At 41.7% G+C, this 22565-nt stretch overlaps 1 protein-coding gene across 1 annotated transcript in view; it reads right to left on the bottom strand.

Moving 5' to 3' along the window:
* Positions 1-2554: 2554 nt before the first annotated feature.
* The window catches only part of atp9b (ATPase phospholipid transporting 9B), a 49575-nt gene continuing 29564 nt past the window's right edge, over positions 2555-22565 (bottom strand). Inside the window, exons 16-29 of the mRNA XM_056298172.1 lie at positions 16800-16961; positions 16258-16350; positions 14868-14951; positions 14059-14229; positions 13032-13130; positions 12824-12913; positions 12133-12277; positions 11605-11669; positions 10786-10941; positions 10532-10596; positions 9956-10064; positions 8121-8178; positions 6084-6287; positions 2555-5045 (exon numbers count right to left, since the gene is read on the bottom strand). Coding sequence (XP_056154147.1) covers positions 4909-5045; positions 6084-6287; positions 8121-8178; positions 9956-10064; positions 10532-10596; positions 10786-10941; positions 11605-11669; positions 12133-12277; positions 12824-12913; positions 13032-13130; positions 14059-14229; positions 14868-14951; positions 16258-16350; positions 16800-16961 — 1638 coding nt within the window. The 3' untranslated portion in view covers positions 2555-4908. The remainder of the gene's footprint in view (positions 5046-6083; positions 6288-8120; positions 8179-9955; positions 10065-10531; positions 10597-10785; positions 10942-11604; positions 11670-12132; positions 12278-12823; positions 12914-13031; positions 13131-14058; positions 14230-14867; positions 14952-16257; positions 16351-16799; positions 16962-22565) is intronic.

Raw genomic sequence — 22565 nt, 5'->3', positions numbered from 1 at the left:
ACAGGGATTTACATAATATATGCACCGTTTGTGTATGAGCGCATTTGACTGTCAAAATGCTGCAGGGTCTGAAGAAGAAAACAGGCCTCCACTGTGACGCTGCACCATAGAGAGCGTCTGTGTTGAGTAATGCTCAGTTCAGTTGCACTTCAAGTCTAAAGCTGAAATGTCATTCTCACGCACTCATCAGGGAAGCGCCACAATCTCCAGGATGATATGAATCATTATGTAAATTCACACAATGCAAGACTATAAAACACAAACACCGAAAGCATGATGCAAAAGGAGGAGCACGCTTCCTCGGTCTCAGCAAAGAAGGTGAAATCCTATACGACCCGCCCCACTCCTCGGTACACATACACTACCGTTCAAAAGTTTGGGATCACCCAAACAATTTCGTGTTTTCCATGAAAAGTCACACTTATTCACCACCATATGTTGTGAAATGAATAGAAAATAGAGTCAAGACATTGACAAGGTTAGAAATAATGATTTGTATTTGAAATAAGATTTTTTTTACATCAAACTTTGCTTTCGTCAAAGAATCCTCCGTTTGCAGCAATTACAGCATTGCAGACCTTTGGCATTCTAGCTGTTAATTTGTTGAGGTAATCTGGAGAAATTGCACCCCACGCTTCCAGAAGCAGCTCCCACAAGTTGGATTGGTTGGATGGGCACTTCTTTGAGCAGATTGAGTTTCTGGAGCATCACATTTGTGGGGTCAATTAAACGCTCAAAATGGCCAGAAAAAGAGAACTTTCATCTGAAACTCGACAGTCTACTCTTGTTCTTAGAAATGAAGGCTATTCCATGCGAGAAATTGCTAAGAAATTGAAGATTTCCTACACCGGTGTGTACTACTCCCTTCAGAGGACAGCACAAACAGGCTCTAACAGGTACTATTTAATGAAGATGCCAGTTGGGGACCTGTGAGGCGTCTGTTTCTCAAACTAGAGACTCTAATGTACTTATCTTCTTGCTCAGTTGTGCAACGCGGCCTCCCACTTCTTTTTCTACTCTGGTTAGAGCCTGTTTGTGCTGTCCTCTGAAGGGAGTAGTACACACCGGTGTAGGAAATCTTCAATTTCTTAGCAATTTCTCGCATGGAATAGCCTTCATTTCTAAGAACAAGAATAGACTGTCGAGTTTCAGATGAAAGTTCTCTTTTTCTGGCCATTTTGAGCGTTTAATTGACCCCACAAATGTGATGCTCCAGAAACTCAATCTGCTCAAAGAAGTGCCCATCCAACCAATCCAACTTGTGGGAGCTGCTTCTGGAAGCGTGGGGTGCAATTTCTCCAGATTACCTCAACAAATTAACAGCTAGAATGCCAAAGGTCTGCAATGCTGTAATTGCTGCAAATGGAGGATTCTTTGACGAAAGCAAAGTTTGATGTAAAAAAAATCTTATTTCAAATACAAATCATTATTTCTAACCTTGTCAATGTCTTGACTCTATTTTCTATTCATTTCACAACATATGGTGGTGAATAAGTGTGACTTTTCATGGAAAACACAAAATTGTTTGGGTGATCCCAAACTTTTGAACGGTAGTGTAGGTTTCTTTTTTATTCAGTTTGTACGGATGGCAGTTTGTCGAGAGCCGACAAGGAGTTCCCACCACAGTTCATAGTTCACTGGCCCTTTTTTTAGTTACCACCCTTCCTCTGCTCCTTATGTCGTACATGAGCCTCTGCAGACGCATGCAGGGGGAGGTTAAGTATAACTTACAGTATACAACGCAGCACCTCTTTCCATCCCACGAACATGCAGCTACAAAGTGAAAACGGGGAGATGAAAGCGAACATTTCTTAACATGTGAGAGCCATCGGACCATCACATTCATCCCTGGGTCACCCGCTACCCACAAAGCACTTCCTATTCTCTGTGTGGAAATTGATAACATATTGTCTCTCTGCTGGGTGAGTGGTTCAGATTCCCTGGCTCGAAAAAAAAAAAAAAAAACAAGCAAAGAAAACCTTGTTCTCCACTTAATCTATCTGTGTCTCTTTCTCTGTAAAAAAAAAAAAATTCCATCGGTGCTGATTCTGTTTATCATTTATTTTGGCCAAATTGCCATTGATGTTACGCCGACTCCCACTGAGAGAAACCTTCCAATTAGTTTCAGATTTCTAAAGAGTCAGTATATCCTCTTCTAACAAAGGGTGCCTGTATAGTCAGTACATGGGTGTCAGTGTTGGTGACACCTATAACACTGTTTAATTTAAAATAACTGTAACAGAAAATTATTGAAGCAGATGTGTTGGCCATAAAAAACAGCACCATGCACAGAAAGTAAGGTCAGCCATGAGAAAAGAAATAATTTTTTGTATTGAACCTGTGAAATCTGAGGAGAAACCACCTTGAAAGTTAACCAAAATACCATAGTAGATGTGCCCTTTGAGAAGGAATCGTGTTCCTGACTAGTTTTTTGGTGTTTGGTCTTCGCGCCATCTTGTGGTCAGAGGAGGGTTTTCACCGGCGAGTGTAACCAAATGAGAGCGTCTCCCCCCCCCAGGGTAAGAAAAATATTTAGTTTGGGGAACTGTTGATCATTACTATTCTTTATTGCTCATTAATCAATAACAATACTATAAATACCTTTCATAATGTTAGAAATCTCAGTGTAAGACACGGCAAAGGCGCGTTCACAACACGGGAATGTTTACACAACATCATACACACAGAAAACAAAACAAAAGAAAACAGAGGAATAAGTGGGAAGGGTTCAATGAAAATCAAACATTCTTAACAGTAAATGCAATTTTTGCCTGAATGTCATTTAGCCACACTTGTATTTGAACTAAATCCTTCTAGAAAACGTCATCCTCTATTGTCTCTTTTGGGTAGTGAGGCTATGTTACACAATAACATCGCCGCATTTGAACCCCATTTAAATGCAGTTGCATCTGAGTGATCAGCCCATGTTTAACTCAAGAAAGATTTAAATTCAAACAAACAAAGCAATCAAATGACTAAACACACTAATTCCTGCACTGTGTGCACGCACGTAGAAAAAGAGCTCACGTTACCACATTTTCTCCATCATGTCCAGTAGAACAACTTTCAGCATCGAGCTGCAGGACGCGCTCAGGCTTGACACTCATCTTTTCCGTGGAGCGAATCATGAAAACGGATTCCTCCCTTGGCAACAGCCAGATAGCGATGTCCACAACAGGCCCCGACACCACACGGAGGCCCAGTGAGGGTCACACCATTACCGGTTGTCAAACAAATAGGCCCCGAATCACACACAGCCTTCAGAGCTTGACAGCACGTTGTGCAGAGGCTTTTCAGATGGATCTGTTGTCAGAAAATTGTCTGAAAAGAGCGTTTACCACCGCAGGATGTGTGTCACACGGTCAAGCCCACAGAGGCGGAGATCTGTCTGTGCTGTCGATAGAAGAAAAAAACACCCCCCCCCCCAAAAAACCCCCCAAAACAAAACACAACTCTGACTGCTTGATCCGACATGCAGAGCTGGGAGAGGCGGTTTTGAGACGATAACGTTATAATGAGGCACTCGGTGGGCGGCCGCCTTCTGAAACGAGGACTGGCAGCCACTGACAGACATCTCAAATGGATAGCTATGCAGATAATGATAATCAAGGTGCAATACATTGCCAATGCAATTGTCTTAATCAACCTTAAGGAGGTTAATTCTTATTATTGGTATGTGATGCTCGGAGGTCTTCAGTCTACCGTGTCTCAGAGAACTGCTGACACGGGAAATGCTCTGGCAGCGGCCACACTGACATTACGAATAAAGAAAAAAAAAGTAGTGCTAATTGTCAACGTTAAATGGATGGGATCATAGCGGCAACCCAGTTATGCTATGCCTAAGTCAAATCAATGACAACAGGTAATAATTATAATGTTTAATAGTTAAATGCTGCTGGTTTTTGCCCAGATTATGAACTGATGCTTGCGTAGCAGATCTCAGCTCCCATCGGGGTTTAAAATGCTCTCAGCCCTTGCACATGTTAGGTTTGCTAAGGACCAACCTCCAAACATCACATGGAAATAACAAAAATTCCCTTTAACTCGCAAACGGTGAAGTGCAAGTTTAAAACCACGAGGAACTATTCAGAACGATACGCCTTTCACCGTCTTGAAAATGTAGAGGACGTTAAGCAGCGAATGCAGAGAGGTACAACTGAAGCCCGCCACGGGTATGATTCCCAAAGCCATTACAATTTGCTTGTTTCGAATGCAACCGCCGTAAATGTTTTCATATTTGGTTAATGTACGTGTGTACAAGGTGAGTAGTTAAATGCAGTGAGGTTTACGATACTAGTGGTAGCAAAAAGCTGCACCAAGGCTTTTATACTACAGTGCAATGGAATAAAAACATGGAGCAGTAGAGCATCTCAACATTACACAGAGACACAGAGCAACTTTGATTACCGATGATAATAAAAAAACAACACCTTTAAAAATCCGTAACGCCATATAGAAAAATTGAAAAGCGGAAAGTTATGTACTGAAGTTGTATAAAATGACATTTGAAACTGATTGATTGAAATGCAATAAAACAGAAGGCAAGTCGTCCTAGGACTGTTCCAGTGCAATGGGGCCGCTCGTCTGCAACTGCCTCAGTGCAGCGAGTCAGTTGTAGAATTCACTCTTTTTTTTTTCTTTTTTGCTCCAAAAAAATCCACCTTCTGTTAAGTTTTCATTATGTGCTTTCACGTCTTTTTCAAGTAATTGCAAGTCCCAGTAACATAAATACTTTTTTTTCTTCTTTTCTCCTCTTCCGATAATAGTTCTAGTGGTCCCTCGATCTATACAGCCCCCCCCCATCCTTCATTGGGGATCAGCGAGTTTAAAAAAGTGCAAAAAAGAAAGGTCAGAGAGGATGGAGTACAAAACCAAAAGGAAACCATCCGAGGCGTTTTGGTTTTTTGCTCATGAGGACAGTTTGGAGTAGCTGGGCGGGGAGAACTTGCGCTTCAGGTACTTGACGATGTACAGAGGAAGACAGCTGACCAGGGTGATGGCCGACACCTTCCAAAGAAAGGCCTTGGTCGTGATGAAAGACAAGTCTGCGAAATGACAACAAGCGGGTTAAACAACGTTATGATACATCTTCAAATGCAGGATCACTGAACGCACAGAGGAACGTTCGGAAGTAGTCAAAAACGGTAGTTTCATGGTCACATGATCGTATGACGAAAGGCAATGCATGTATTCAAAATGGAGCTTGGTACTAGAGAATCCCATGCTTGATGTTACAAAGTGCAATCACCATGTAACTAATTATATTCAGAATTGGTGTATTTGACAAAAACATCTGACACAACACTAGAAACATGAACTCTGTATGGAATGGCATGAAACCAAGCAAAAAACAATGATGTATGGTGAACAAACAAAAAGCAAAACACAAAAATACACACACAGGGATGACTGATAAGGGGCATCAGGGAATTATGCAGAGAGAACATCACAGAGTAAAGAGAGAGAATGGGAGGGAGAGAAGGGGAGATGACTAAGTGAAAAGAGAGGTGGAGGCTTAAGGACGGTTGTTGGAGAGACAGGGCTGCACACCTACCCAGGAAAGCTCCTAAGGACACCCTGCCTATGCCTGCCAACCAGGACAACATACAGAAGCAAAAGAAAAGGTGCAGTAAAAAAAGAGAGTGAGTGCAGTACGAAGGGAGAGTAAGTTAAAGAGGAAGAGAAGGAGAGAGGGTACATAAGCAAAGCACAGACTTCTAGGGGACAAAGTAATACACAGCATCTAAGTGCCAAGTACATCCAACTAAACATGGAACAGGTGCAGTGCAGAGCACAAGTCTCCGTTTCTCTTGAAATGAGCTGTGCATTTAACATATGGAGTCAGCAAGTAGAAAGTTAAATGTAAAACTGTTTTTTTTCCCACACAATCATTTGTTGTTAGCATACAGGTCTTAAATTGACATTGAGAAATTTTTCCCACTGGCAACTCGGCTATCCAATACCGATAGAACAACCAAGTCAAACATAATCACCAAGTCACAGCTGACCTCCCACATCGATGGAAGGAAGTATGTGTGGGGTGTGTGTGTGTGTGTGTGTGTGGGGGGGGGGTGTTATTTTACCGAAGTATTCATTGAGGAAGGCGAGCGAGGCCACGTAGCAGCCCAGGCTGAAGAACTCGGCCAACACCATGAGCCAGTGCCAGGTGCGGATGGTGAGCGCCACCATAAGCAGCTCGGTCAGGATGAGCGCCGTGAAGGAGATGGCCACCACGTGCACAAACTCTGACTCAAACAGCAGCAGCGCGCCGTACATCAGAATACCACCTGATGGCGCCAAAATAGGGATTACCAACCACGCACACACGCACACAGAGCCAGCCCCCTGCTTCCACTATCCTAAATGAGTTTCATGCATTTTAGGAAGGAGAGATAATTCAACCACCACGTATCATGAGTTACTAAGTCATTTCCTGCAGAACATACTACGCAAAATAGAAATCAGATTCACTGGCTGAGCAAGATTTGAAGGCAAAGAATGTGATTTCGTGGCTTTCTCACGCACATGTTATTTGAAACACATGACAAAACCAACAATATACTAGTAACATGATGAGGAAAAGCAAGCTGTTGATGCTGAAATCAAAAATTAACCCCAGAAATGTAAGAAAAATTAAATGTATCTAATATTTTCATTATTTCTTCTCCAGACGTGGGTCAAATAAGACGTGCAAATGGTTTCCAGTGTTTGTTACAGCCTAGCAGGGCTAACTGCATCAGAGCCACTCAGATTAGCTCAGGTAAACTGTCAGTCAAAGCAAAGCAAACTATACTCATTTGATTTTCAAATATCATCACATGACTCTCAAAACGGTCTGTCACTCATTGCAGCACTGTAGTATTATTGACCTACTTTGTGATATACCATATGCACTTAAGGCTCAAATCATCCTGGACTAATTCTATAACAGCACAGACACTTCTCATATACCATGTGAACTCAATGTAGCGTCCCATGAGGCAAACCCCATCTATCTGGCACCCATGAGAGCGAACAGAAACCATAGAAAGCATTTCAAAGCACCATGCAGCCAAGGTCTATTCTACAAAGTTGCCCAGGACCATGGCATTAGGATTGCTGTCTGTCTGGAGATAAGGATTGATCTGATAACATTATTTATCAATGTAAAGGACACACAATGTGTCCCAGTGTACCCCCACCCTGGTGGATTTTGCAAAGGGACCCAGCACTCGATCATCGGTGGGCGCCTACTGTATTCCGATATCCTTGCATTTAATCATAATGCAGCGCAAATTGAGCTCAACAGTCTATAACTGACCGCTTTATTGGTTTTTCATACAGTCTTCATACAGTGCATTCCTGCGAGTTAAATGCTGTAATAAATTAAAAGTTGATTGGTGGATAATATTTTCCTCCTGTCCCGATCTAATGTCCACCTCATTTCTTTTATTTTTCCTTGAACCTGGTTTTAGCCTTTAATTAAAAAGCTCGAGCTGTCAGGAAGTCACGCTTCAGCAGGAACATAGATCTTTCTCTCACGCCGCATGGCTTAGCGATTACAGAAATATCGATTTACTGGACAGACAAAAGCCTGAATGTAAAAGTGGATGGCGCTGAGAAACCTAAGCTACTGAGAAACAAACTGACTGAAAGGCTGGAGGGGCCAGGGGATGCCGGTATTAAGCATAGTGAAAATGATGAGATGCTGGTTGTGGAGTGAAGTTTTGACAACAGACACTGGTACATAAAAATACGGTTCAGTAATCATCTGTTGTTGTTTTTTTGCCAACAGGGTTTAGAAAGCTTCATAAGTGGTGTGGTAAATAAACTTTTCCTTCAAGTCACAGCGGCGGTTTTGACTATGAAGCAGCAATTGTGAATTTGATGAGTTATTCTCTGAAAACCATCGGTTTAAACCCAAAATGGCTTGTTAGAGCAGCCCACAAGCCGGTCAAAACTGATCATTTCCGAGTGTGCTGATGAGGTGGAAGTGTGTAGTACTATAGGGTTGTTGAGCACGTCAGTGACACCAGGTACTGAAGTGTTACTGCAACATGTTCCAGCACATAAAACGTGTGTGTTCAGGTGGTTGGTAGGCATTTGTGTTACAACAGAGTTGCATGTGAAGATGTTCTTACCTTGATACACACTGATTAACACCCAAATAAGGAAAGTTTTGAAAGATAACGATCGCCCCTGCCGGAAAGAAAAGAAAAAAAGCATTTTACATTGCACATTTTAACCAACATGTTCAGGTTAACATGCTCTAATGTTGTGATGTTCACCGTGGTTTGGACATTATACATGTTCATATTAATTCATATATAATGACAAATCCTCAATTGTACAGAAATTTTTCACCAAGTTTGTGTTTCAATGCCTGTTGTCTTTATGTTCCCTTTGCTATATATATATATATATATATATATATATATATATATATATATATATATATATAAACTTAGCACAAAAAGTAAGGAAATTTGTGTTTGGTAGATTATTTCTTTGTTGTAACAATGCCTCTTGGCAATAAATCTTATACCAGGCAACTGATTTTCAGCACCTGGGGTACCAGAAGCTCAAAACAAGAGTCAATAGCAACAGCAAAATAAGCTGTTTGGCATTGGCAGAGAAGATTCGGCAAATTTTTCATGGGCGCAACCCCCATACTCAGCTCTGCTGCTCATCCCACAAATGCATGTTCCTTACAAATGTGGCACCATTTAAAAGGGAAATAAACAGGCTTTCCAACGGTGTAAAATTTATTGCCAAGAAGCATTGTTACAACAAAGAAATAATCTACCAAACACAAATGTCCTACTTGTGCTATATATATATATATATATATATATATACATACACATATATAGTGTTTTTTCCCCTCCGGAAACCATCAATGGTGTTGGTAAGAGTGCTCAACAAATGAGGAGCAGAATATTATATATATATATATATATATATATATACACGTATATATATATCAATACAGAAGCAGGAAAAAAAGTTTTAATACATTGCAGTACAAGCCTGTTTCATGCGTCGCGCATGATGAGTGCGCGATGTATGAAACAGGCTTGTACTGCTATGTATTAAAACTTTTTTCCTGCTTCTGTATTGATATTCCGCTCCTCATTAGTTGAGCACTTCTATCAGCACCATTGACGGTTTCGGGAAAGACTCGTTTATTTATTTATTTATACCCCCCCCCCTTTCTCCCCAGGTTGTACTTGGCCAATTACCCTATTTTCCAAGCCATTCCGGTCGCTGCTCCACCCCCTCTGCCGATCTGGGGAGGGCTGCAGACTACCACATGTCTCCTACGATACATGTGGAGTTGCCAGCTGCTTCTTTTCACCTGACAGTGAGGAGTTTCACCAGGGGGACATAGCGTGTGGGAGGATCACGCTATTCCTCCCCCCTGAACAGGTGCCCCGACCGACCAGAGGAAGCGCTAGTGCAGCAACCAGGACACATACCCACACCTGGCTTCCCACCCGCAGACACGGCCAATTGTGTCTGTAAGGATGCCTGACCAAGCCAGACATAATATGGGGTTTCAAACCGGCGATCCTCATGTTGGTAGGCAATGGAATAGACTGCCACGCCACCCGGACGCCCTTTGCCGTATTTCTAACATAATCCTGAAACACTTTTAACTTCTCCTTTTACCTGCTGAAACAAAGATCCAACTTCTTCATATGGCCATTATTGTTTCATATAATCTAATCATACTTTCATATTCAACAACCAGATAAGCCTTTTAGGAGCAAGAAAATGACCTCAACTATCTGGCAGCAAATTCAAAACGTACAGTCTTCGCCATTTAAGACTGATGTATATGTATAGCTCTCCTTGAAGAGTTTGGCCTATAAAAATGGCTTTTCCATTGTCTTCCCATCATCACAGATCATTTACTGCAGTGTTGTCAGGATTATAAATGACAACAGGACTCTCCCATGGAACGTGCTCGTACCTTGGTGAGGTCTTTATAGAGCTCCGGATACAGCAGAGCCATTTCTGGTTTCACATCCTGGTCCAGCACCAAGGAGAACACAGGGAACATGGTGTAGATGGTGGCATACCTGAAGTAGATGTTAACACATAACTGAGCAGATACTGCCGGAGAGAATCGCCAAGGAGAGAAAAAAAAACCCCTCACTCACTAACAGTGTAGTCACTCTATTTAAACCATGTTTTTTTATCGTTACTGAATCAAATCTGAACGTTTATTTTGGATTTATTTTAGCTTGTTATGATTCAAACCAAGTTAATGTATACATATTTGGCTATGTTCACTGTAAAAACTACAATGTAACATTGTAAGAATGAACAACATTGTGATGTTGACTAGAGTAAAGACAGTCTAGCAGAGTCACCCACATGTACCCAGAAGGGCTCTGTGTTATTAATAACCAAACACAAACCAAACAAAAAATATTCACATTCTTCCACTGAGACAAAATTATTCACAGACACACACACACGCGCACAAACATGCGCGCATTCATTCATACACACACACACAAACATTGTGAAAAGGGGCTCATACCCAACCATTAGAAAACCCTGGTACAAAGGAACTGAAGCAAAGTAGAAAATGGAGGAGAAGACGGCCTTAAGGAGGGAAAGACAAAGAGCAATATGATAAACATACAAATCAAACTCTACACAATCAATTGACAGATTTTTATATTTTCTGTTCAGCCTTTATTTAAAGAAAAAAATATAATCACAGGAGCCTCATTTTCTATTTCACCGTTATTAAAAAAAAACAAAAAAAAAACATTGTCATCAGTGTCGTACCTGCATGGTGGAGATGATCATGCCTCTGTGCATGACGAACTGGCCCAGCGCTGCTGAACGCTTGTAGCTGTTTCTGCCATGAACCATCAACAGCCGCCCAATGTGCTTAAACTGAGTGATGGAGAAGTCTGCAGCCAGGGACGCCTGCTTCCCCTCCTATATAGGAAAAAGGGTAGATAAGCATTATGTACACAGTTATGATGCTCCAATGATGTCATCGTATTTTAATATTTTCAGTACTAAATATGTCAACCTTTCGTTCACTTTTCAGTTTCATTTAATAACTGAAAGACCACATTCTGTCATAAAAAAAAAATTCAACTACTTTGCAGTCTTCGATGAGTTTAAGGCATCACTTAGCTTTTATCCTTTGGAGTGTACTGGGATAATTTCCAACTCCATGTTTAAATCATCTAAAAGGGGCAAGTTCAGCAAACATGACTCACCTCTGCACAAATTAATTTGGACTGATATTTTATTCTATCAGCTTATCAATCAATCAATCAATCAATCAATCAATCAATCAATCAATCAATCAATCAATCAATCAGTCAAGTTGCATTTTAAAAAGTGCTTATCTTAAAACAAGTTTTCCATACAGCATACACAAACCTAGTCTGGGAAAATACCTAGTATTTTCCCAGACTAGGTTTGTTTACTGGGAAAATACATTAAAAAAAACCTGAGAACAGAGAATGATTCAATACATGCTGAAGTAGCAACTGTGTGTGTGGGACTTATCCTCTGTGGTCTTCTGATAAGTTTTGACAAGACATATATACAGAATCAGCCACTGATCAAGCTATCAGGGCCTCTTACCTTTCCTTCTATGCCAATACCACAGTCTGCGGCCTGGATCATACTGACATCATTTCCCCCATCACCTACCACACAAAAAAAAGCCACATACTTTATCAGTTGAAAGGTACATGTGCACTAGAAATTGAGGATGACTTTACTAGGTTAGCTTTGATTGCCATCTTGTGGACACAAGAAATAATGCAGCTTAAAGCTTGTGTGTGTGTGTGTGTGTGTGTGTGCGCGTATATGCGTGTCTGAGAGTGTGCACATAATCTTGAGCGAAGATGCTTTTTCCCCACACTTGTTCAATGCCCTGCTTTAAACTTGTACAGATACAAAGGTTCACATCTGGGAGCTGCCCAGTGAAACTACAGCAATCTGGAGGTGACATGCTCAGCTGTGGCTGTTGGAGAGGGTGATACGATTCCTCATTCACTCTTCCTCGCCAGATGTTTCAAGCGCGTCTGCAGGATAGGACCGACCACGTGCCAGCCAGAGGCTGTTTCTCCAACGTTTAACCTTCTGTCATCCCTTGAGTGTGCTCACCTATGGCACAAGTTCTGTTGTCTGTGTGCTGCTGAAGGAGCTTGACAATCTGGGCTTTCTGAGTAGGGGAGCAACGACAGCAGACCACTGCTGGACACTGGCATGCTAGCTCCACAAACTCATGCTCATAATACCGCAAGCATACCTGTCAAGATACAGACATACAGATAAAATTCAGAATTCTGTTAGTTGTTTGCATAAGAACATGGCTGTTTTATGTGCAGCTTTTATTGTCTTCATTATCCTCTTTTGACAAGTCAGAGTTTGCTGGACCACCTAAAATTTTACATTTATTCAACTGTCCCATTGAACAGTCAGACTCATAGACAGTAAATGAACTTTTTGGCACTTTCTTTGCCTATCACCACTCGAAACACAGATCCATTACACTCCTCTGTTTGCAGATGCTGAGACATTGTACAGCTTTTTAATGCATATACAACTCTTACCCAGCTGTTAATTCTTACGCAAACTGTCAGCCTTAGTAGCAAAAGTAAAATGGTTTTTAGCTTGTCAAAAAATGACTATGTTTTTTGTGGCTTTCTTTTCTTCATTCCCATTGGGCTTTGGGTGAGTTCTAGTATCAGTTTTGGAATACTTTTTCAGACTTTTTTTTGCCCATTTGGCTGCATTCACTGCATCATCTGCTGTGCACGACAATGTCAGCATGTGCTCTGTTATGTTGTAGCACCTCTAAGGAGTCTCCAGAGATGACCAGGGCGCAGTCGTGTTTCCTTCTGAAGGCGTTGAGCTCCAGATGGGCCTCTCCTCTGTTCGAGACCTGCTCGAGAGCCACACAATAAAATTAGCCGCAAGAAATGTGCAGGCTGTCTTTTCATTGAGTATGTGCTCATTATCTTTACACCAAAACATCAAGGAAGTAGAGGGAGATGGCTCACCGGCTTGAAGACGTGGATGTCTTGGTTTCTGGAGACCAAGTGAGAGCTTTTGGCAATGCATGTGGCCGTCTCGAGCTTGTCTCCCGTTAGCATCCATATCTAAGCATAAAACAGCATAGGATAAGAGGGTGACTCATGTGACAACAAAATTCTTGTTTGTGTTTTTACTGTAAGAAGGATTAGATGGAACTTTATGGGGTTGATTAAACTGAAAAACTCCAGTGCCCAACAAACCTAATGAAAAGCTTTACTATATTGTCAGTGGGGAAATCAATGCTCTTCCTCAGATCCCAAAAGGTTTAATTTTTGCACTTTCCTACTTACATTATGTTTTATCTTCACAACAGTCACCAAAGTGTCCCAAATTATGGCCAGGTACGCAGCCAGATCTACACCACTCAACAATTTGGATTTGATTCTATTCCATCGTCTTTTTTACCGAGCTCATACAGAACATTTCATTGCCAGCAACTATTGCTACTATGCTGTACAGTTAGTGTGCATTTAACAAATGAACACTGACTTGATTTTATATGGGAAACAGTCTTCACCACTTCTATTGGTTTCACTGTGGTCCTTTTTGATTTTGAGGTGTTTTAAATTCCTACAATGAGTGCTAACAAAGATTTAATGAATTCTTGCATAGAGATATGCAAGTAGAAGTCTTTAAAATACATTTTTTTCTTGCTTTTCGTGTTCAAGATCAATCAACTTTGAGAACGGCGTTGTTTGTCGTGTTGATCCAAATGTGAACCAACTGTGTGCTGTAGCAAATTAAAAACTTTTTTTTAAAGAAATCACATTTTATGATGATCCTCACATCAATTAATCAGCCATTTTGTTTAAATGTTACGGTGGCTAGAAACCCCCCAATTCACATGCTATTGTTAATTTTACCCACTGGGGAGACAAGAGTAGGGCTGGACTTCAAGATACTGGTGTTAAACACACCAGTAGACTCAGCCAAAACCTACCAACATTTAGCCGGTGTCGAGTATCAACCCCCCACTGTTATGATCTCTCTGACCTTAATGCCAGCATTCCTGAGTAGCTCCAGCGTGGGCCTGACGTCAGCCTGGAGCTGGTCCTCAACCCCGGTCAGACACAGTAGCTCCATCTCTCTCTCCAGGCTCTCCACCACCGCTGCAACCTTCAAGGCCCGGTCATGAATACTCAGTTTGGCCTGGTTGTAGCGGTTCTGTGTACAGCAGGTGAAGAAAAAGGGAGCGAAAGAGTGAATGGGATGTGGTCAAAGATGCAGCGGTGAACTGAAAGGCAAATGGCTCAGTATCATAATGCAGGAATAAACTTGACAACAGTCTTATAAATCGCACAAAGGGGGACTGGTTTCTGTGCAACCTAGTGCATGTTTGTGACATCTTCTTTGGTCGATATTGGCCTACGCGATGTTTTTCGTTACACCGTGAGCATTTAGCTTTTATCTGGAGTGGCTAATAATACCTGCAACAGTAGAATAAGCTCAAGATTTTCATAATGCCAAAATTACAAGCAACCTGGAAAAAGTGCAAAGGTAAGGGCCTCTGTAGCCTGTCAATAATTCCTTTGGTCACAGATGAGATGTTATGAGAGAAAAGGACTATAAAGTAAACAGAATATACAGAGGAAAAGGGGACATGCCGTGTAAATGTCATCAATCTCAATGCAAACCAAGGTAAAGGAAAATTGTAGCAAATTTGTAAAACACTCAAAATAGAGCTGGTTAGGAGGACGGCAATCTAGTCCAAATTCATACGTCAAAACAAAGGAGGAGAATAATGGAAATGACAATATCAAAAGCAGTGCAAGCAGAGAGGAACTATCATGTTCATTTCATACCTCAAAGTCTTGATACTGTTCCTCAGTGAGAGACTTCTTGGCCACCACAAGGGTCCTAAGGCCCTCCCTGGCCATGTTACCGCACTGATGGACAGGAGAGGAAGATATTAAGGGAAACATTTTGAGGGTCTAAAGGTTTTTCTTTTTCAGTGATAATTTTTTTGTCTAGAATTTAAAATTTTGGTCAATTCTCATTAAGATACTGACAGTGGTAAAGCAATATCACAAGTCAGGCTGGGATCATCTTTCTTCATGACAGATGAATTGACAGTGGGTCTGCCAATATATGTAAATCAGGCCAAACAACACCCCCCAAACCCAGTTCTCTCAACCTTTAGCACAATTCCCAGACTTAACGCAACTTGGAAACTATCAAATCAATTTCCTGTACTTTTCCAGACTTTCAGCACCTATGTGCTACCTCAAAGGCTTTTGATTCATATCAACTGAAACACTGTTAAACAAATCCAATATAAGCTTAAATCAAAACAATTCCACAGCATCTCATCTATTATATTACAACAGCAGCTGCATGAAGTGCAACACGTACAGTGCTGTCAACAGCAACATATTGTTGTCAAGCAACACCAAAAGAAATCAATAGTGAATAATGTGGCCTCCGGAAAAAGTTCAGCGGTCACAATAAAACAAAACAGGGATGGCGGTTTATTTTTGATATGAAAAGCCAATGGGGGGAAACTGTCGCACTGATTGGTTATTGACAAGCACAGCAGCAGTGGAGTTGGAAGATCATTTGACAATGGGGGATATTACAGTGGCTGGAACATCATTCCCACCATTGTTCAAGAATATGACAAACTGTAATTACCTCAACTTTATCTAGGTCGCTAATTAAATCAAAAGCTGCCCCCGGTGGTAAATGACTCGATAATGCCAATATAATTATGAACATATGCACACAAGATCTTCGACCCCCAAGCCAGTGTTGGCGTGGTCAGTTGATCCCCCAAAGGATGTCCTGATTAACACAGATTACTGGACTAATTTAGACCGCTACAAGTAACTACGCAATTATAATTTTCAATGTTTCATAGTAATGTTAGTATCTCACCAAATAAGAGTTTCACATTTGGGGGATTTAGTCGATGCCCTGACCCACAGCAGTTATTGAGCAAGTAAGTGAGGGTTTGATGTCTGGCAAGGATATTCTGGCAAGACATGTGGCTGCTGATCAACACAATGGCTGTTGTCCATATCAAAACTATGAAATTTTTGTTACAGAAGTCACTATTACCCACAGTTCACCCTGCCACATAATTTTGTGAACAGACATCACGTGGTCATAGAGTCACACCTATGTGACAGGTTGGTTGATTCATAGTCAGAACGTTGTGTTATTGTATTGTGCAGTGCACAGACGAGTCCCTACCTCTTCCTCTAACCAGTCATTATACTGGACGATGCTCGCCATCGCAACATCAGCCCCTTTCATGTAAAATGTGATATCGCCTGTTGACTCCTCCTAGGTCAAATTAAAGGAGAAACACATAATGCATGTTTATGAGTAAAAACAGCACATCCATGTATCGTGAGTTATACCATTACACAAAAATAATATTGCAGTATTCGCACTGTATTTCGCACTGTATTTCATGTGCATTTAGCAACAAGGTCCTGCATAACATGACACAAACTAATCAAGAGGAGGTGTAACATTCTTCTCAGCCCACCCACCATTTATTCTATATGTTTTCCCTTGTGGTGTACAAGAACATTTTAAGCAGACAAATCAAGATCCCTTTGGTCTCCATGTGCAGTAAAGGTCCGGGACTTGGTTCTGCTAACATTAGCGCATTGAGATAAACTGACAGCTCCCCCAATGCAAACTGATACAAATAATAGCAACACAGACGTGCATGACATGAAGACAACCACACTGCCAACTTGAATGTTAATGTTAAAGGCCCATACCCTCACAATGATGCCCATCCTCTTGCTCTCGGAGGTGAAGGGGAAGATCTGGAGGATGTAGTAGGTGAGGATCTGTCCTGACGGAGTCTTCAGCTGCAGGGAATTCAGGTCTCTGTTCACCAGGGTCAGACCAACGCTCTCTGTCCATCGCACAAGTGCAACCTGAGGGATATACACACAAACATCAGAATTATAAACACTTTATTTGTCATTTCATTTCATGTTTCCCCAGCCCACAGCAGTGCAACACAAAGACAAAAACACATATCCAAAAACTACATGAACACATATATCCAAACTAACACATATATCTAAACTAAAAAAATTTTTTTTAAAAATCACTGTCCAGGAGAACAAACGCCAGCCAGGATGACTGTCGGAACTGCCGGTCTGCGTGGGCTAGCAGTTAGCTTAGCCTGCCCCGCTTCCACATCCTGTCAGACTTCCCTTGGTGTTTCCTCTTCAGGTGCAGCTCCGGTCAAGGCTGTGGTCCTTGGGTCCACAGGATGGAGAAGACCAAGCTCCCTCAGCTGATCCAACGCCACCTCTCCCAGCCAGACCCCCTCGACACACCTCCCCGCACTCAACACAACGACACTAAAAACAGTCAAGGCTAGGTGAGGCCGCCGCCAGACTGCGCTCGGTGTTATCGGAACTACAGGTTTGCATGGGCTAGCAGTTAGCTAGCCTGCCCCGCTTCCACGTCCTGTCAGACTGCCCTCGGTGTTACCTCTTCAGGTGCAGCTCCAGGTAGGCCCGTGGTCCCTGGGCCCACAGGACACAGCAGACCAAGCTCCCCCAGCCCATCCAGCGCCAGCTCTCCCAGCCATCAAACGAAGACAAACTTAGCGGAAAAAGACACCACATGGACGGTACTGGGAGAAGCGGCCGCAAATGTGAATTCGTGCCACCATCTTCCCACACCGGTACTGGGTGATGCTGCAGCAAACATGAACTTGCGCCACCATCTTTTAAAACAAGTGCATTACTGCACAAACACTGCAATTGTGGACACAGCTACTGCTTCAAATACAATATCTGCATTATATTAGCATGTGTGGTAAGCATGTGACACACACACACAAACCAACTTTCCTACCTTTTCTTTGGAGCTATTGTTTCTATATATATATATATAGCCCTAGGAATTGTTCTAGAAACACAGGAATGTCTCACTTGTTCTTCCATTGACGTCTGTCTCATTATGAGTCACTTTGGATGAACATCTTATTTAAATGTGCGTGGACATTTTATGTCATTGTCCACACATAGGTCAGAACTCTAAAAAACAAAAGTCTGTGTCCTCCGGCCCTCTCAGCAGAGGGTAACTACAGAGGGACATAGCAGAAAACATTAGTGTGTATTCATTGTGGGTCATACGGTCAGCTTTCTCAACATCCTGATTCAAATCCCTTCGCTCCCCAACGGAGGAAGAAAAGAAGAGTGTAAAGATAACTTGTTCATTGTATGACTTACACCTGAAGGGGAATTGAGTGAATCACAATGTGCAGCATTGTTTGTGTGGCCTAGAGTTTGTTTTTTAACCTTTGACCTTTATTTATCTCGGGAAGGCTTGTTGAGTGTGCATGCTACATTTTAGGCAACCTCTACCTTTCATTTACAGAGAAAGTAATATTTAGGTGATGCAAAATTTTCGTATAATGGCACACTGGGGTTGGTTGCTGACAACTGAGAGAAGGGATAATGCTACTCATACGCAATCTCCCATTTTTCAAGGTTGTTCACCAAGCTCTATATTTACATGTGATCTCTCAAAGGCGGGTTTTTTTGAGCTGGTTCCAGTATATGACACAAACAATAATAATTAAAAAAAAACCTTTAAAAGAGGGTCAAAAGCAGTCTGAGGTCTAATGCACTTAAGTTGTACATACCCCATTACAGTTAAAAAGCACATTTGTCAAGTAATTTGCTCGGGCTCTAATCTACTCAAGCAGGTTCAAGTAGCATGCTTAATTTGCAGTCAAAAGCCATATGAAGTCAATAATTGGAAAAACAATTAAAGGCCCGCACCTAAAATGACTACCATGCAGCAGACTCTGTCAAAGTTACAGTAATGCATGGGACATTTAAAGCAAAGCTTTACTAAAACTGACATCTACGTTGTTGTTTTGCATTCAACTGAAACAGAACTTTTACATTTATAACCCTTTTTTGTGTAATGAGCTCTAAGTGCAATTCCCCAGCTCCCCAAAAGTGAAAATAAATAAATAAAATAAAACAAACAGTATGAGACCTATAAACCTATATGGACGTGTTCCATTCAGGTTTCAAACATCTTCATAGAGGTCCAAGAAAATATTGGTAAAATTTACAAAATAAAAACAAAAAAAACAAAACATAATTACTTCCTATGAATTCAATAAAATTGATTACCTCGTGAAATACAAGGTGTGAAAATTCCCTAAAAAACAAACACCCCCGCAGAGAAAAACAGCGGAAACATCTTGGTTTTATGAAAAAGTTACTTTTGAAGGCCAATAAACAAGAAGAGTGAGACTCTACAAGTAAAACACATCGACTTAAACATGAGAAATGAGCAGGTCCACTGAGAAGAAAAGGTAATAATCTGGGTCTGGGGTCCAATATTTCGAAACCCCAACCGGTTGTACAGCCCACAGACCTGAAAACTGAGGCATATCATCACACTGCCCTTGCCAAACAAGGCATGAGATAGATGCCATATCTCCAGAGCTTCTGAGCGTGTCTCATTCAGCTCCGGATGAGTGTTTTTCTGTTTCTCTTACCCGCTTTTCTCCTCAGCAGGAACTGCAGCCCCCGAGTGAGAGTTCAGCTGCACACGACTCAATTCTCAATGGGTTCATTTTCAATTTGCTCCCTCAAAGGTTGCTATTATACTCTGACCTACAAATTGGAACTTCCTGCTAATACCCTATCATTTCTCCTGCTTCCCCCTTTGAGCTCCGTAAAAGGGCTGCCTATATTTACTTAACACACATCTGTGTGTCATTATCCTGTGTGTGCATGTAGCTGCACACATGGGCAGCTGCACACGGAGACATGTGAGATACACGTGCACACACACACACACACACACACACACACACACACACACACACACACACACACACACACACACACACACACACACACACACAGCTTGTACAGGATCTAAAATCTAGCTCCTCAATCTCCTTTATCAGCTCCATGGGAACCATTTAAAGCCATGTCAACTTTGATACACACTGTAGGTGAATCATGTGTTAGAATAGTAACAAGAGAGACGGCCCACGACTACTTCACCACAATGGCAGACTGATTTAAACAACCCAGTCAATCATTTCAATGATTGACAAATTGACAACAACACCTACAGCGAGGCCCTATCATGATGAAAATAGATCCCTGGTCCTCACATTCCTCCCCTGCCCTTCACACAGTATGAGGAGGGCTCTCTTACAGCCAAATGCATTTCAGAATAGCTTAGGATGGTTTTAACAATGGGAAGCTACAGACTCCGGTCACAGTGGATTCCAGATCAGAATCACAATCAACTTTATTGGCCAAGTGTGCCTATGCACACTAGGAATTTGACTCCGGTACACAGCAGCTTCTAGAACTTGCAGATATCACTCACACACAAAAAAGAAAGAAAAACAAAAAAACAAACAACGGAGGAGAAAAAAACCAGAAGAAACAAATGGAACAACAGGATATTGGAGGTAAGCGTGTATGTACGACAGGTATGTTGCTATTATACAGATGTATTTATGAAAAGCTTACAAAATGCCCATCAATTTTGCTGCTTTCTTTAAAAAAAAAACACTTAGTACTGCCTGTAGTAGAACTGCCTGAAAGTGATTATCATACCTGTGAATATTCAAGACTTTTAACCTATTCTACCATTTCCTTATAGTGTCACTGACACAAACTCCCCAACTACCTGCGATTGAAAATGTTAAAAAGGTCATGTGACCAGGCAGTCACGAAAGGCCATGGTCAAACGCTCTCGGCTGGTATTGCAGGGGGTCAGGGGTCACGGGAGGGTTCTGTTCACAACACAGATGACCAGTGGGTCAGATGACCCCTATGCTGACCACTGAGAGCCGGCGAGCTTCATCTCCTTAATGAGGGCTCATTACATTAGAGATACTGGGCTGAGAGTGAGATAAACTGCTAAAGAACATATGGGCCTAGCAGCAGTCCTGGGGGCCAGGTTTTGATAATAGGGTCAATCAGACCAATCAGAAAAGTGAGAGGAGGAGAAAAAAAAGGGAGAGAGGGCCAGAGAAAACAGAGTGAGAGAGCGAGAAAGGGGACTGGGGGAAGGGATGAGATAGAAACAAGACAGGGAGGGGAGGAAATAAAAGAGAACAAAGAATATGGTGGAAGGGAAGGAGGGGGGGTCCATTGACAACCACAGACCCTCCTCTCATCGTCTCTCAGAGAAAATTAAATATTGATCAATCCAAGCAGTGTGAGAAAATGGAGGGGTGAGCAGAGTGTACAGTGAAATAAATAAATATATATATCACAACCAGGGGGAGGACAGACAGACAATTCTAGAAAAGGATAAAACGGGGCCGAAATGTATCTTTCCTTATCTTTTTATCTTCATTTTGACTGCTAGAACCTGGCTCGGGGGGGCTGTGAGGTACTCGCATCTCACAAAGGCTTCACAAAGGAGTATCATGTCATGGGCGACAAAACATGCCAATGGCCCCGAACAGTGTGAGTGTGTGTGTGTGTGTGTGTGTGTGTGTGTGTGTGTGTCTTGTGTGTGCATAAGGAGATTAATTCGCTTTCAATATATATTGAACAGCTCTTGAAGCGAATAACGACAGTGACTTTCCTCATCAACAATCTTTCCCTGCACTCTGGGTATTCAACATCCATCAAGGCTCTCCTTGGACACTATCTGTATTGCCATTAGAAAAGGCCGTAACACACACACACACACACACACACACACACTATATATATATATATATATATATATATATATATATATATATATATATATATCTTCCTCAAGCTCAGGTCCTCTACCAGAGGCCATACTATATATATAGTATATAATCCAGTGAGTCAAGTAAATTCTTTGAGACAGTACAAGCCTGTTTCATGCCATAAGCAATCATCAGCTGTCAATAGGATTATTTTGCTCCTTATTTGTTGAGCACTATCCTACCATTGAGTGTTTCTTTTAACAAAGCTATACACACACACACACACACACACACACACACACAAACACACAAAGTAGGCTTAGGGAAGACCCTTGCAGTCATAAATGCTAGGGTTATGCTAGGGTTACACAGACAGGCAGCCACAGAAAGGGAAGCTGCGAGAATGCCTCCGGGGTCTTTTATCATGCTGGATTCTTCCTACAATTAGAGCAGTAAATTTTCAGGAAGCAAACGTCACTGATTAAATAGCTTAACCTCTACCAGGAGTTCACAACCTCTGACCCTCTGTTCATGAAATGACTATTATGACAAACTAGGGTTATTAGGTGCTGGCTATAAAACGCTAGGAGCAGGGGAACACTGAAGAGAGGGCCAGCAGGGGCTTGTCATGGTCATAAGCCTCCTCTCAGTAGCACTTTAGAAGAGGAAGATAGCAATATTGTGAAGATACTTATAGTACGTGATATTACCCTACCTGTATATCTTTAAGTACAAACATGCATAGCCTCCTACAAATATACCTCTCCGGAGGTATATTTGCAGGAGGCTATGCATGTTAGAACCTCAAGAATAGTTTGGAATTCAGCACCCCGATGAG

Source organism: Lampris incognitus, chromosome 18 (assembly GCF_029633865.1).
Source record: "Lampris incognitus isolate fLamInc1 chromosome 18, fLamInc1.hap2, whole genome shotgun sequence".
NCBI classification, from domain to species: Eukaryota; Metazoa; Chordata; class Actinopteri; order Lampriformes; family Lampridae; genus Lampris; species Lampris incognitus.
The sequence above is the reverse complement of the archived record's forward strand: the minus strand, read 5'-3'. Positions and strand labels throughout refer to the sequence as shown.